Here is a 16,117-nt window from a genome sequence, read left to right as displayed (position 1 = left end):
TTTTACCCTATACTGTACTATACAGATTTCATGGGGGAGACCAGTGTTTCTCAATTTGGGGGTCCTGACCCAAAAGGGAGTTGCAGGGAGGTCACAAGGTTATTTTAGGGGAGGTTGTGGTTATTGCCACCCTTACTTCTGCGCTACCTTCGTAGCTGGGAACTGGAGAGCGGCAGCTGTTGGCTGGGTGCCCAGCTCTGAAGGTGGTGGCTAGGGTTGCCAACTCTGACTGAAGCTATTCCAAGAGAATTTTTTCCCCAACATGACGTAATGTCATTTTCTTGAAATAGCCTATCAAAATCTCCTGGATTGCTTTCAGTAGTCACCGGGAAACCAGTGCTGATTCCAGGAGACTCCAGGCCAATCCTGGAGGGTTGGTAACCCTAGCGATGCCCTGCCAGCAGCAGCGCAGAAGTAAGGGTGCCAACACCGCACCCGGCCACGCTTACATCTGCGTTGCTGCCGGCGGTGGCTCTGCCGTCAGAGCTGGGATCCCGGCCGGCAGCCACCGTGGTTCTGCAGCTGCCCGGCTGTGAAGGCAGCGCTGCCGACAGCAGCAGTGCAGAAGTAAGGGTGGCAGTACCGCAACCCCACCCCTCAGTAACCTTGCTACCCACCCCCCACCCCCACACACTCCTTTTTGGGTCAGGACACCTACGGCTACCCCACCATGAAATTTCAGGTTTAAATAACTGAAATCATGACATTTACCATTTTAAAAAATCCTATGACCGTGAAATTGACCCCCAATGGACGGCGCATTGGGTAGGGCCCTCCCCATGACCTGGCCCAGCGGCTCCTCCCCTGCCCCAGCCCCTCAACCAGCCCCATGGGCACCAGCCCAGGAGGAGGCAGCGGGGGGGGCGGGGCGACAGTGATGACATCGCTGCCATGACGCACTAAGGACGGCCCAGCCCCCTGCAGGTGAGGGGGCAGGGCCACCGGCTCCGCCCCGAGCGTTGCCCCCCGCCCCGCATCGCACGCGGAGCGCACTCACGCGCAGCTTCTGCTCCAGCTGCCGGATCCGCTGCTGGGCCACAAAGCTCGGGCTGATCCCGCCACCCGGCCGCATCCTCTCTCCCGTCCTGCCGCCGTCACCCCGCCGTCCCGCGGCGCGCACCCAACAATCCCCACCACGCGCACGGAATCGCTTTGAATCGACCAATCAGACGCTGGCATGGGGCTTCGCTTCGGTTGCTACGGAGACAACGCTTGTCCTCCCTCCCACCGCAGTCGGTAAAGACTCCCATTGGCTGGAGGGCGGCCAGGGAGCTTGTGACAATACCGGGGCGCTCTCCGAGCGCTCACTGACGGACGTTAGGGAGCATCTGCCAAGGCCCTTGCTGGCGGAGCGGCGGAGAGCGCCACGCAGGGACTGGGAGCAGGGATAAGGACACCTGAGACGCTCGGCCTCCGCTCAACCGAATTTGCTGCACGCGACCTCTCTTCTTCGTCATGAGTGACAGCCGCAGCCTGCCAATCCAATCGCGGCGGGGGGAGGCGGGGCGCACGTGGGAGCAGAGTGGCGGGTGCCCCGCGCTGGAGCGGGGCTCGCTGAGTGGCGGGAGCCGGGAGCGCCGCGCGCGGGAGACCCTTACCCCTGCGCAGTGTCCCAGCTCCGCGTGGAGGTCGGGCTGGCCTAGTGCTGGGAGCCCCGGCTCCTGCCGGGACAGGAGAACGGCAGCTGGAGACGGGGGACGGTCCCTTGCCTTCCCTGGGGCCGAGAAAGGGGGAGTCCCCGTCCAGGCTGGGCCGCTGGGCTGCCTGTGAGGGGCGCGCTTCAGCCTGTTGAAAGTGCCGTGGGTCCGTGCGCCTGGAGGAAGGGCCCCCTGCATCCCTCGAGTTAGGGCTGGCGGGGGGGGGGGGGAGGGCGCCCTTGACCTACAGGCTGTAGGAAGCGGACTGGGGCTCCTAGACCGTCGCTCCAGTAATGCACGTGACCACTGTGCTGTGGGCAGGGGAGAGGGTGCTGTGAAAAATCAGCACGGCTCCCTCCCCGCTGCACCGGGCGTTTTCACTTTTTGGAGCTTGTCGCACACAAAGAGCACATCTGTGCCTCGATATCCATGACCCCAGGAAAAGCTCTGGTCATGTCATGCTGAAAGATGTTAACGGATATTAAAAAATACACTTTCAGATTATGACCGCTCACTTTTCCTCAATATGTAAAATGAGGCACTGCATTGCGTGCTATAACTAATAGGTTCGTAAGCCATTCTCTCTCTCTCTCTCTCTCTCTCTCTCTCTTTTTTTTTTTTTTGAAAGACCTACAGCTTTCCAGCTTACCTATAAAATGCAGCAGAATCAGGGAAAACAGACTATATAAAATTTAAAAAATTGGGACAAGTTTTAGCACAACAATCTTTAGTCCGACATATTAGTGAGACAAGGTACTATGTTTTACTGGACCAATTTCTGTTGGTGAGACACAAGATTTCAAGCTTACATGGTTTTGAAGAAGAGCTCTGTGCAAGTTCGAAAGATTTGTCTCTCGTTAATAGAAGTTGATCCAATAAAAGATACTACCTCAGTATCCTGGGACCAACATGGCTATAACATCACTGCGTAATCTGGCATGTCAATTGTACAATCAAATCTAGGCACTTTGGTATGTGATAAACAGTTTTTCAGTTGGCTAACAGCGTTCCTCAAGAAGTATCCCACAGTGCTTAATGTCTTGTACATTATGGAGATAAGGGTACAGTTCCTTTGAAGCTAGAATTGTGTGCCAATTGATCAAATCCAAGAGGTGCCTGAGGTAAGACAAGTTCATTTGACATAACTCATGTGGCAACAGAAACCAGAGCCACAGCTAACATACATTTTATGTTCAATTAAAGACCAACACAGACTAAAGTGTTCATAAAAGAGCTCACTGATACCTTATCGGTGATGGTAGTGAAATACTTCAGACTTTTCATCCTGGGAGACTTCAGCATATGTGTTGACAAGCCCATAGGTACAGAACTCCAGGCTCATAAAGAAACTAGCTAAAGTCCAACTTCAAGCTCATCTTAATGGAGTTAATATCCTAGACCTGGCACAATCTGGATTCACACCAAAACGTGGCACTGAAACCACTTTAGTGGCACTGATGGATGATCTCTTCCTGTCAGTGGATAGAAGGCAGACATCCTCTCTCATTCTTCTGGACCTCTCTAGCATTTAACACTGTCGACCATATAATACTGTTGTCTCATCTGAGGAAGGTAGCAGGGGCCCAGGGTAGTGCGCTTAAATGGTATGAATCCTTCCTGGAGGGACACACCCAATAAGTAGTAGAAACTGCACCTCCATCACTAAGCTTCTCACTTGTAGAATTCCACAAGGCTCAATTATCTCTCCAGTTCCATTCAATATCTACATGCAGCCACTGGGTGAACTGGTTAGATGACATGGACTCAAGTGCCAGCTGCTCCACCTATCCTTCACAATATATGACCGCACCACTCATAGTTGAACAAGCAGCTGATTGAAGCTGAGCCTGAACAAGACAGAGGTGATGCAGCTGGGCTGAGAAAAGCATTTTGAAAAGTTTCAGTCCAGTCCATAGTATGGGAGTGCTGCCTGGATTCCTCACTGATGCTAAGCTCTTACATAGCTGCATCTACAAGTAATGCTTTCTACCCTCTCCAGTTGGGAATGAGAGTCCATCCCTTCCTCAGGAATGGTGACCTAGCCTTAGTTATTCACATCTTTTTCACTTTCATCAGGACTACACCAATGTGATATACCTGACATGAAGCCCTCGCCCTTAGGATACTCCAACTAGTACAGACCACTGCAGCTTGTCTCCTAAGCAACATGGACTACTGTGAATATATCTGATCTGTACTTTGCTCTTTACGTGGGCTTTCTAAAGAACATGGAGTCAACTTCAAGGTCTCAGTCATTTCCTTCAAGTTGCTCAATGGCCTGGGCCCAGGATACCTAGAAGATCCCCTTAACTCAGATAAAGACTGTGGTCATCAACTGTGCTCCTCTGGCACAATGCTCTACAGTATGGGTGAAGCTGATCTGGGCAGGAGACAGTGCTTTCTCAGGGGCTGTTCCAAGAACATGGAATCAATTCTCACAGGAACAAAGGACCATCACACACCTCACTTACCTTCTGCTTCGAGTGCAACATGTACTTCTGTGTGCCTAACAAATATATAGTAATTTGTGTGTGTTTATATATTGTGACAAAGTTCCTCCTCTACCTTGGTAGGTCTTGCGCTTATTGGTGGATTTGCTCACCTTGGAGCTTCAGGGCAGCCCTCAGTTTGGCCGTTTTTGTGAACCCATACTCCAGGTCAACTCCTCCTGTGTCTGACCAGGAGTTGGAAGGTTTGTGGGGAACCTGGGCCCGCCCTCTACTCCGGGTTCCAGCCCAGGGCCCTGTGGAATGCAGCTGTCTAGAGTGCCTCCTGGAACAGCTGTGCGACAGCTACAATTCCCTGGGCTACGTCCCCATGGCCTCCCAACCCCTTCTTTATCCTCACCATAGGACCTTCCTCCTGGTGTCTGATAATGCTTGTACTCCTCAGTCCTCCAACGGTATGTGTTTTCACTCTCAGCTCCTAGTACCTCCTGCTCCCAGCTCCTTACACGCGCACCACAAACTGAAGTGCCCTGATTAGCCTGCCTTAATAGATTCTAGCAGCTTCTTGATTGGCTGCAGGTGTTCTAATCACCCTGTCTGTCTTAATTGTCTCCAGAAGGTTCCTGATTGTTCTGGAACCTTCCCTGTTACCTTACCCAGGGAAAAGGGACCTACTTAACCTGGGGCTAATATATCTGCCTTCTATTACTCTCCTGTAGCCATCTGGCCCGACCCTGTCACAATATTAAAACAAAATTCCAAAAAACCCCATTGCACTGCACACACTTCTTCCCCTGGAGAGAGGATGAGAGAACACACATGACAGATGTTAGTCATTTTGCTTAATGCACAGTTGGAAGGCATGTTGGGGATAAGCATAGCATAAGAACAGATACAGAACAGAATTAATAATTCTCCAAATCCTGATAGTACTCCATGAGGAAAGCTATACCTCATTCTCTTCCATGTGGGATTAGTTTGGTTTTCCCGGATACTTTTGGCAGTTCACATGGCTTTGGCACCTGCTCCTCTAATTACGTTATCTATTGTAATCCATGTAACTGTTTGCTCTTTCATAGAGTACTAAACTGCCTTATGAGAAACCTATTAGGAAACTCTGCATCCAAGAAATGTCTTTTTAGGGATCCAGAAACTAGGCTGAATACTTTATGTAGTTACTTCATATGAAATCTTTATGATGGGGAATATAAATGTGGCAGCTGTATAGAAGCAGGAAATAAGCAACATTTACTTGTATGCACTATGATTTTTCTGGCAAACGAAAGCCAGGATCATAATTATAGACCAGTTGAATTTTTGTGAGGCAGTCCAACTCTGACAGACCAAATCAAACCTCTCTGCAGAGTTCAGTGAACAATAGTATGCCAAGATACCATCGTTTCCCTACACATCACTTAAAATATTGCAACACCATAAAAAGCCACTTTCAGACTTGGAAGTTCCTCAGGCATATAATCTGGCAGCAAGTTTTGTATTGGTAGGAAGATGAAAACTGACGAATGTGGTTCAAAAAGATTTCCTGACTGCTGTGTTACTGACGGCTTTCAAAAGATGTTGGCACTAAAAGAGGCAGACAAGTTTGTGCGCAAAAAGGAACATGCTATTGCAATTTACTGGCTTTTGGGGAAATGACAGGCTTCACAGAGGCTGGGATAATGTGCATTTGTATGTGCCATTTTGAATGGGCAAAAGTTCATTGCATACCTTCTGGGCCAGTTTCCCCTATCAGAGTAAACAAACAGGATGCATTAACATGGCATTTTAAAGATTTGGGCATTGGCTTTTTAAAAGGCAGCATCTAGAGTGGCTGATCTTTACCACCTATATTCAAAGGTCCAGCTGCAGGACTCTTCATCTAAACTGCAGTTGTTAGCAGTATAGGGCTAGACTCACTCTTTTGTTTCCTTTCCCTTTAAATTATGCTGCAGGAGTCTTAGAACATCACCTTCCTCACTGAGTAATGAAAAAAGATTTAACCAGTATTAATATTTTTAAGCAAATAGTATTGTAGTTTTGAACTCCTATACAGCTGCCACATTTGCATGCAATGCTGATGGCCCTGGACGCTGAGGTCTTGTTTCTTCCTGTAACACTTATCTAACATGCAGCTACAATCCAATGAGATACGATACTACCTTGCCAAAGTGACTCAGCTCTGATCCAGCACAACACCAAACTTCCAAGCCCCTGTAATCTGGATAACTGGAACACCAACACCTTCAAAGGACCTTGAATCCTATTACCCACACTTTCCTCATACCTTACCATCACCGGGTTGAGGAGATGTCCCCTAAGAACACCAGGCACTAGGATAAAACTGAAAAACAGGCACCTGAAGCCATTTTCTCAATTTGTAACATCATTAAACAGAGCATCAGAAGAAAACAGCCTGAAGCTCTTGTTGCGTAATGGAAGAGCAGCAGCCCATAAAACTAGCACCATCCATGTTCTCATTTTAGATGACGCACCTGCCCTTGCTTACGTCACTGAGACATCATTCAGTGCCACTGTGAAGCTTCCCAGGGGTACCCAGAGTTGTGAGGCATCTCACCATCGCCTGCCCTTAATGTGAGGGAATCTTGTCTGTGCCTGCTGTAGATCAGATCCCTGAAACCACCAGCCTGTGGCAACACAAGCGCAGCCTTCCAGGCCACCGCTGGTCTCTGTACAAGAGGTAGGCACATCCAACCCCTGAGTCCTTCAAGAATCCCTTTGGAGTGCTCAGTCCATTACATGTACCCATGAGGTCTGGGCAGGTTGGTACTCAGGGCAGCTAGCGCTTGCTACCACAGCTACACTACTACTTTTAGCATTCTAGTTCAATAAGATCTAGTGCAAGTGTATCTATCAGTTCACGACCCTCCCCTTCGGGGGGATGGATGCAGGTGTTTGCCAGATTGTCCTGACGTTAGTTTGGATAGTCTGAATAAAGGGTAGGGCCACCCTTGATGGACCTTCTGCGGTCAGAATATCCACCACGGGGTCCTCCACCTCTACTACCTCCTCTGCCTGCAGGTTCATATTCCGTACCACCCTGCACAGGAGGTTGTGGTGGGCATGGACGTCTGTTGGAGGGGGACCCGAGACTGCAGTGCCTGCCACCGCCTCAGAGGAGGAGGAGGAGGAGGCCACGGTGGGAAGAGGATCATCTCGGGCCTCTTGCGGAGCTGGGGCCAGCTGTTCTGTGCCACCGACCTCAGGGCCCGGACCAGGAATCGGTGTCGGAGGAGGTCCTGTAGTGGGGAGAGAAGTCACGACAGTCTCCATGCCCCCCGGGGTGGGCTGACTGGCGGTAGCCTCTGGCACTTGCTGCTCAGATGGGGCTGATCAGGAAGCCCCGGATGGAGCTCCCTGGGCCTTGTGGTATGCCCAGGGCGTCCAGAACGGCCATTGAGTTGGGCCCTTGAGTGGGTCCCTGCCCCTGCAGCTGCCAAGATCCAGCCCCTGACTCCAGGCAGCTATAGTCCGAATGGCGACGGTCCAAAAAACACGACCCTGCCTCTAATCCCGAAGAGCGAAAAGCGGAACATGAGGGCCATGGTGGTGCCAAACAGATCTGCACCAGGGAACGGTGCCGTGACACTGGGGAGCGGTGCCAGGACCTAGACCAGTACTGAGACATGGAACGGCTCCTTGATCTGGATCTGGGCCGAGATGATGACCAGTGTCGAGATTGGCATCGGGTCCGGGATCTGCTCCTCCACAACGACTGGCAGGCAGAGCAGTACCGGGACCGGCGACGGGAGTCAGAGCGGTGCTGCGAGTACGACCAGCACCGCGAAGGAGAATGGTGCCGGGACTGCAAGCAGCAGTGGGACTGCAAGCGGGAGCGGGAACGGTGCTGAGAGCAGGATCGGTGCTGTGGCTCGACCCACGGTGCTGACGGGTGGATCAAGGCCGGCTTGCCCCAGGGCTTTGGCATGGGGCTGAGGGGATGCTGATGCCTTCATGGCAATAAGATCCCTTGCAGCTGCAAAAGTATCCGGAGTAGATGGCAACTGGACCTCAACCACGCTGCGTGTCTGGGAGTCCAGCGGTACTGGACTCAATGGCTCTCCCCTTGGGGCCAGAGTCAATGGTGCCGAGGCCACAGGCTGTGCCCCTGGACACTCCCCTCTGGGACACATCTCCACAGGCGGTTCCAGGGAGGCTGGTCTCTGCGGAGGTGGACCACCCCTTTCTGGCTTCCGGTGCTGCTTCTGGCCGGGAGAATGGGAGCGGTGCCGAGCCAATGATGTCGGTTGCGGTGCTGGGGACCGTTGGTGCCGCGGATCTCGATCAGAGTCCAACCACGGTGCCGGTCCTACTGCTGCCACCAGGGCGCTGCGCACTGAGACACTCGGTGCCGGATCTTGGTGCGCCACAGGAGGCTAGGGCTAAGAGCTGCCTCCATGAGGCGCTGCTTTAAACGAAAGTCCTGCTCCTTCTTAGTCTGGGGACGAAACCCTTTGCCGATCCTGCACTTCTCTGCTTGATGAGACTCCCCCAGACACTTCAGGCAAGAGTCCTGGGGGTCGCCTGTTGGCATGGGCTGGGGGTGAAGGAGCAGGCTGGGGGTTGGGGTACAGGGTCTGACCAGGAGCTAGAATGAGGGAGGGGGCTCAGGGTTGGGGCAGGAGGTTGGGGTGTGGAGTGCTTACCTGGGCAGCTCCCATTTGGTGCGAGGGGTGCAGGTGGGAATGTGGGTGTGTGTGTGCAGGAGCTCCTGTTTGGTGCGAGGGGTGGGGATGTGGATGTGGGGGGTGTAAGAGTCAGGGCATGTGGTGTGGGGGGTCTGGGTATCTGTGGGGGGTGCAGGAGTCAGGGCGGGGGGCTGGGTATGTGTGGGGGGTGCCAGAGTCAGGGCTGGGGTTGTGGGGGGGTGCAGGGGTCAGGGCACGGGGCTGCAGTGTGTGGGGGGTGCAGGGGTGAGGGCAGAGGGCTGGGTATGTGAGGAGGGTTTAGGGGTCAGGGCAGAGGGCTGGGTGTGTGTGAAGGGGTTCAGGGTCAGGGCAGAGGGCTGGAGGTGTATGAGGGGAGTGCAGGGGTCCGGGCAGAGGGCTGGAGGGTGTGGGCTGGGGTTGTGGAGGTGCTCCCAGCCCCCTGCCCTGAGCGCTCACGGCAGGGGGCTGGAGGGGATATGCAGATTCCACCCCCAAGGTCCCCGGAGCAGAGAGCATGCTGAATCTCCACTTTTCCCTCTCCCACTCCGTAGCAAGGGCCGTCTGCTGATCGGCCGCAGGGAGGGAGAGAAGGAGGGGCAGGAACTCTGCACACTGGGGGAAGAGGCAGGGGGGTGGGGGGGGAGCTTGCCTGCCCTGCAAGGAGAGAGCGGTGGGCGGAGAAGAGTAGGCCGGGCCAGGCAGGATTTTTACTTGCACGCTGCTGTCCCTGGCAGACAGCAGCGTGCCATTAAAAATTGGCACGCGTGCCATAGGTTGCCGACCCCTGGTCCAGACCGACCCAAGCATCAACTACTGTGAAAAGCTGTTGGCACAATTCACTGATAGACAAAAGAATACCTTATTGGGCTAACTAGGAAAGAAAGTCCTGGCTGGTATCATCAACCTACCACCCCCTGACTGAGTTTGGCCACATCACACATGCTAAAACTCTAAAAGCCCTGAAAAATATTAGAGCCACAACCTGTGAAGTGGATCCAAGCCCTCTTGGCTGGTAAAAGGCAGTGCAGAATGGAAATATTCAGTGCCTCCTTCAGAGAAGCACAACTACCAAACTCCTTAAAAATGCAATAGTTCACTCAAACCCCATGAAGTCAATTTGATCCCAAAGATCTCTCTAACCACCATTCTGTCTTCAGTCTCTTTTTCCAGGGCAAAATAACTGAGAAAGTAGGATCCACCAGGCTCCAACACCATGTGACATCAGCCAACATCCTGGATGCCTCACAGTTGGGTTTCAGACTAGGGCACAGCACAGAGATTGCTCTAGTGGCATTAAAAGACAATCTCCTCATGGCCATGGTCTCAAGTAAGGTCTCCATGCTCATGCTACTAGACCTCTCTGCAGCCTTTGTCACAATGGACAAGGTTCTGTACTAACCTGCCTATATGACATAGCAGAAGTAGATGGTGACAGTGCTCCAATTGTTCCTCTCCAGCAGAACTCAGAATAGTGATGGGTAATTCAATTGCTCCACCTCTCCAAAGGCCCTCATCTGCAGTGTCCCACAGGGATCCATACTATTTTCTCCTCTTCAATATCTACCTGAGATTACTTGGAGAGAGAGAGAGAGAGAGAGAGAGGTGTCATGGCCTTAGCTGCCAGTGATATGCTGATAATTATTTCATTCTCAGTAGATGCAACCATTGCCACTTTTAAAATGTCAGAAAGCCTACAGGAAATAAACTCTTGGATGAAGAAGGAGAGGTTTCTTACCTAATAGTAACTTCAGTTCTTCAGGATGTTTTGTCCCTATGAGTGCTCCAACATAGGATGCATGCATGTCTGTTGTGCTCTCAGCTGGAGAATGCAAGGCTGTGTATGTGGATCCGCGCCTGCACAGAGTAGCACTGTGGGGCCTCCAAGTGAGGTCATATTGGGAGCCATGGGCCTGCTGCCACTCAGTTCCTTCTCGACCGTGAAAGCAGAGCCTCCACAGCTAAGGGAAGGGGGAATGGGAGTTGGAGCACCCATAGGGACAAAACATCTAAAAGAACTCAAGTTACCATATGGCAAGCAACATCTCTATCTTTGAGTATATGTCCCTGTGGATGCTCCACCATGGGACACTCCTAAGCAGTAACTCAATGAGAAGTTGAGTGCTGAGGAGGCAAGTCCAAGATAGTTTGGAGGACTGTGTCACCAAAGATAGTATCATCCCTGGAAGCAGGTAAGATGGCATAATGTTTGGCAAAGGTATGAATAAAAGACAAAGTTACAGTCCTACAGATTTCTGTTATGGGGACATCCTTCAGTAGAGCTATATGAATGGACTGAGCTTGAATGGAATGTACTATTTCTCTGTGAGGGGGATGCATCCCAGTGGATTCATAGCAGGTTAAGATGCAACCCAAAACCCACTTTTACAGCCTTTGAGTGGAAATAGGTTGACCCTTCATCCTCTCTGCAAATGATACAAATAGTCTAGGAGAGGCCTGGAAAGTCTTAGTCCTGTGAAGGTAGATAGTGAGGGACCTTCTGAAGTCTAGTGTATGAAGGCTGGTCTGCTTGCTGGAGGTGTGAGCTTTTTGGTAGAACACTGGCAGTGGAATCTCTTGATTAATGTGGTATTTCGACTAGACCTTCGGGAGGAATTGAGGATGAAGTTGCATTGTAACCTTGTCTTTGTAAAAGCTGGCATATGGCAAGTCAGCCATAAAAGCACAGAGCTCTCCCATTCATCGAGCTGAAATGATGGCTATGAGGAACAAAGACTTGAGTGAGAGATGGAGGAGAGAACATGTAGCCATTGGTTCAAAGGGAGGTTGTCTCTGGGCATTGAGAATCAAATTTAGGTCCTACTGCAGGGTCGGGTTCCATACAGGCTAAAATAAGTTGTGTATGCCCTTGAGGAATCTAGCTGTATAGGGTCAACAAAGACTGAGCAGCCTTCAGTGGTTGAGTGGAAGGCTGTGATAGCATCTGAATGTATTCTGATTGAGCTCATTGATAGACTTTGCATCTTTAAATCCAACAGGTAGCCCAGGATTTGAGAGTGGAACCTCTGAGACTTGAGAAAAATGAAGTGAACACCAGGAGTGGAAGCATTTCCACTTCTAAAGGTAAGTTTTGTGAGTAGTAGGTTTCCTGCTAGATAGGAGAACTGTCTGGGCCTTATCCAAACAGGTTAGCTCCATGCTCGAGAACCATCTAGGAACCATGTTTTCAAGTTTGGGAGGAGGGGTTGGGATGGATCAGGGTCCCTGAGTTTTGTGAGAGGAAGTCAGAGAGATACAGAGGAGTTGAGGAGGTTCAAGGACCACACTTGTCTTGTCCATGATGATGTTATGAGAATAACCTAGCTCTTTCCTGACACAGTTTGAATAAGGTCTTGAGAACTGGAGGTAGAGGCAGATAAACATACAGTGGAGTACAGGGCCACTGTATTATCACAGTATCTCCCCATGAGTTGTGGCCGTATCCTCCCCCTTAGAGCAGAAAAGGACATTTTGTTTTGGTTGGGGTAGCACAGAGGTCTGCTTCTGGGAGACCCCACGTTTGGCAGATGCTGTGGAAGACAATCGTTGAGCTCCCATTTGTGATCCTGAAGGAAGTGTCTACTCAGGAGTCTGCAGCTGTATTCGGGAGGCCTTGGAGACAGAGAACTGAGATTTTTATCTGATGGAAAATGCATCAGTTCCACAGCTTTAACAATTCTGTGCATAATGACTGGGATCTTTCTCCACCCTGCCAGTTGATATAATACACTGCTGTCCTGTTGTCAGCATTACCCTGATGGAGTGGCCCTGTATGGTGTGAAATAAGTGTTGACAAGCATATTGAACTGCCCTCAGCCCCAGAATGTTCTTGTGGAGCATGACCTCTTGTGTGGACCACTTGCCCTGGGCTGTGGCTCCTTGGAGGTGAGCCCTCCATCCCAGAAGAGAAGCATCTGTTGTAAGGATCTTTGAGGGTGGGGGATGTGAGACTGGGGTTTCCCCAGAGATTTTCAGTGGGTCCTTCCACTAACTGAGAGAGTCTAGAACTTTCACAGGTACTGTGAAAGTGACTGCAGAGATTGTCACTATTTGGGGTGTACACAGACCTTAGCCACATCTTAATCAAGTCATTATTACATTAAATACTGAATTTTGATCTGTGAACCACTGAGATAACTATTCTCCTCTGGAACAATGCAGATCTTAAAGCCCAAGATAAAGTATGTGAGAGCTGGGAACACAGCATTCTCTGTCAAGAGGATCTGGCTATGGAACAACCATATAGAGATCAGTCCAGTCTTGCTGTCTGGCCTTCCTCTGAGAGAACGCCTTCCTACCCAAATCCCTTCCAACCCTTGCCCCCCAAAACAAACAAAACTGAACCCTACCTCAACCCTACCTTTTACTGCTAAAAGGGAGACATTTCAGAGACTTCATGGGATTTTGCTCTTGCTATCCATTTTACATGGAAAGCATTCAGATACTTCACTGATGGGTGGCAGTATAAAATCCTACAATAACGGAAGTACTCAGGACAGGCCCATAAACTATTAATGCTGTTTACGTTAACCCTAACACAGTGACCATTAGATTAATCAGCTCCCCATCACAGCATTATAATGTGTGGGTGTATATATTATGGCCTTCCTGCATGCAGTAACTAGAAACTAAAAGGATGGAAATGACTACTGACAGTCTGCCAAATGGTGACCCTGTCTCTGCCCCTGCAGTGCCAAACATATGAGACTGTCACCACTGGATGTCATTGGATTCTTTTTGTATTGCATACAAGATAGTAAATTGGCTGAGTGCACTTGATAGTAATCAGAGACTGCAGTTTTGTACACACAATCATTGAAGCTTTGCAGAACATCTGACCATTTGATCTCATTACTGCTTCCTAATAAAATGATGTTAGATAAATAAACTTCAGGGACATGGATCCATGTTTCATTTTGTTTAAATGACTCTCACTGTTTCAAACAGACATACTTTTATTTTCAACCAGGAGGTTGAACAGAACTGCCAATAAATGCCTGAACAAATCCTTCACAAGTTTTGACAGTACCTTTTAGCCTCTAAATGACCCAGCGCTCAGACACTTGCCAGTGCAACTCTCTATAGCAGATGGTAGAGTTTTTTCTCTAAGCTGAGAGAAAACTGGGTTACTTACTGGTAGCTGGAGTTCTCCATGCAATCACATTCACTCATGCACAGTGCTCAGCCAGAGAGCCATTAAAATTTAAAATACGAAATGCAGATTATGAGGATTCATAAATGCACTGAACAGCACATTTTCCATCACACCTGATAGAAGCTCCCACTGTGCCTTAGGTGCCAGGATCCTGATCTTTTGCCAAGCTATTCTTGTTGATGCCTTGAGCTGTATGGGATAAGTGTTAAATGCTTTCTCCTTCTGGTCCTGTAAAGCCCCTATTCTAACATTGTCTGAGACATATTCAGTAAGAGGATTTTTTTTCCTAACTATGATCACAACTTCATACTGGAATAACCAGTTGTCATGCTGCAGCCATAGCATGGGAATTGTGGGCTGCAGATTAATTTAAAACTAGTGATGGGGAGATCAGAAATAAGTCAAGAATCCATTTCTGGGTTTAGTTCTTATTAAAAAAAAATGTTATCAAGAGATGAGGATACACCCATTCAGGTAATAAATCTCTCTTTCAAAGACCCAACTTTTTGTTAACTCTAGCCGGAGCTGAAGTCTCGGCTAAATTGAGGTCTGGCCCGGACTCAAAAACCTAGGCTTTGGGAGACCAGCTTTATAGCCCCATTACTGTACCTCCCTTAGGGTACATCTACACTGCAATCAGGAGGGGTGAATGCAGCCCATGTAGCCATTCCTGAGCTACCTTTGATTGATCTAGCTCACTAAAAACAAGAGTCTAGCTGCCCGTAAGTACAGCTACACTGCGATTTTTAGTGAGCGAGCCAGAGGTGCTGTCTTTCTAAGTTGCTGGGGGGTGATTGATCCCCGCTCCACCTCAGGCCCTGCCCCCACTCCAGCCTTGTCCCCCCCCAACCCTCCCCTGAGCACATCTCACCCTCACTCCTCCCCCTCACCCCCCAGCACTTCCTGCACGCTGCTGAACAGCTGATCTGCCGCAGGAGGGGGAGGAGCTGATGGGGGGAGCTGCCCACTAATTTTTTTTTAATATTTTTTTTGCATGGAGTCGGCTCCTAATGGAACTAGCCCAATCAAAGCTAGCTTGAGTATGTCTCCATGTGTTGCAATCACATCTCCTGAGTGCAATGTAGACATACACTAAGCTTTAGCCACTTAGCCCACATGCACCCTTTCCGTGCATGCCTTCATCTCTCCCCCCCCAACCTTTTTTTCCCTTTAGTATTAAAAAGTAGTTTCTACACCTTAGCTTCCCATAGGCAGAAGGATGTAAGGGGCCAGCAACACCAGCCACCCAAAACAAGAGTTAGAACAGAGAAACCAGGCAATAACAAATGAGCACGTGCAGAGCTGCCAAGTGTCATATATGTAACAGCCCTGTCCGCATTTCCAGAACGCGGCTGGATTGTCATGCATCCCGCTGGGCTGCAGACAACAGCTGTAGCAGCTCCTTCCCAGCCGCCAGAGGCCACTAGTCTAGTGGGATCTCTTCAGCTGCCTTGGCAGGCTTTGGTTTCCCCGATATGGAGTTCGGCCATCAGTTGGTGCTCACGTACTTCCTGGGCTATTTGAGGCTGCTATTGGGCCAGTATCCCTGCAGTTGTCTCCTTTGTGGCATCTGTGGAAGGAGGTGTGATGCTGACAGACAAGCTCAAATCAAAGCCATAGGCCAATTCACTTGTGCGTGGATATCAAAGAAATATTAAGTGGGCTAGGAGGCATAGGACTATTAATTTGTGTGGGGATATCAAAAAATGTTAATGTCATTGTCTTCACTTACCTATAACCCGTTATTGTTGTAGATGTTGTTTACTATCACATTACATTCTGTATGCCCTGTACTTAATCCTAAATCAAAGGTGTATTACTTGATGCTTAAACTTCATGAAAATTAACGAAAGATTGTTTGGATTGCTGTAACTGAATGCATTATGTCTGTATCTGTAATTAGATTGCCTATCAAACAGGATTGGAGCCTTGGAACTGTAAATGAAGAAGCATGCTAACTTCAAAGCATGGGTCATTGTGCTCGACTGTGGGAAATCCACAGACCCAGGCTGCATTTAGTCAACAAAGGAAGAGCACCTGCTGAGGTGGAGACACTTGCCAGATTGCTTTCCGGAGAAAACAGCTGTAAAAATGAATCCAGGGGATGATCCTGTATCTCTGGACTGGTGGATTCTGACAGGGTGGAAAACTGAGTGATTTGACAGAAATCTCTAGAGCTATTCTAGGTAACCCTGAGAGACTTATGGGAACTAGCAG

At 49.8% G+C, this 16,117-nt stretch overlaps 1 protein-coding gene and 1 long non-coding RNA gene across 2 annotated transcripts in view; one reads left to right on the top strand and one right to left on the bottom strand.

Annotated features, from left to right (window-relative positions):
• KIF25 (kinesin family member 25) overlaps positions 1–1,417 on the bottom strand; it is a 71,490-nt gene extending 70,073 nt beyond the window's left edge. Inside the window, exon 1 of the mRNA XM_074947016.1 lies at positions 998–1,417. Coding sequence (XP_074803117.1) covers positions 998–1,072 — 75 coding nt within the window. The 5' untranslated portion in view covers positions 1,073–1,417. The remainder of the gene's footprint in view (positions 1–997) is intronic.
• LOC141984080 (uncharacterized) lies at positions 958–15,926 on the top strand. Its single transcript, XR_012638637.1, has 3 exons — positions 958–1,236; positions 11,745–11,829; positions 15,804–15,926. It is a non-coding gene; the product is annotated as an uncharacterized LOC141984080 (long non-coding RNA).
• Positions 15,927–16,117: the final 191 nt, after the last annotated feature.

Source organism: Natator depressus, chromosome 3, assembly GCF_965152275.1.
Source record: "Natator depressus isolate rNatDep1 chromosome 3, rNatDep2.hap1, whole genome shotgun sequence".
In the NCBI taxonomy this organism is placed as follows: domain Eukaryota; kingdom Metazoa; phylum Chordata; order Testudines; family Cheloniidae; genus Natator; species Natator depressus.
The sequence above is the reverse complement of the archived record's forward strand: the minus strand, read 5'-3'. Positions and strand labels throughout refer to the sequence as shown.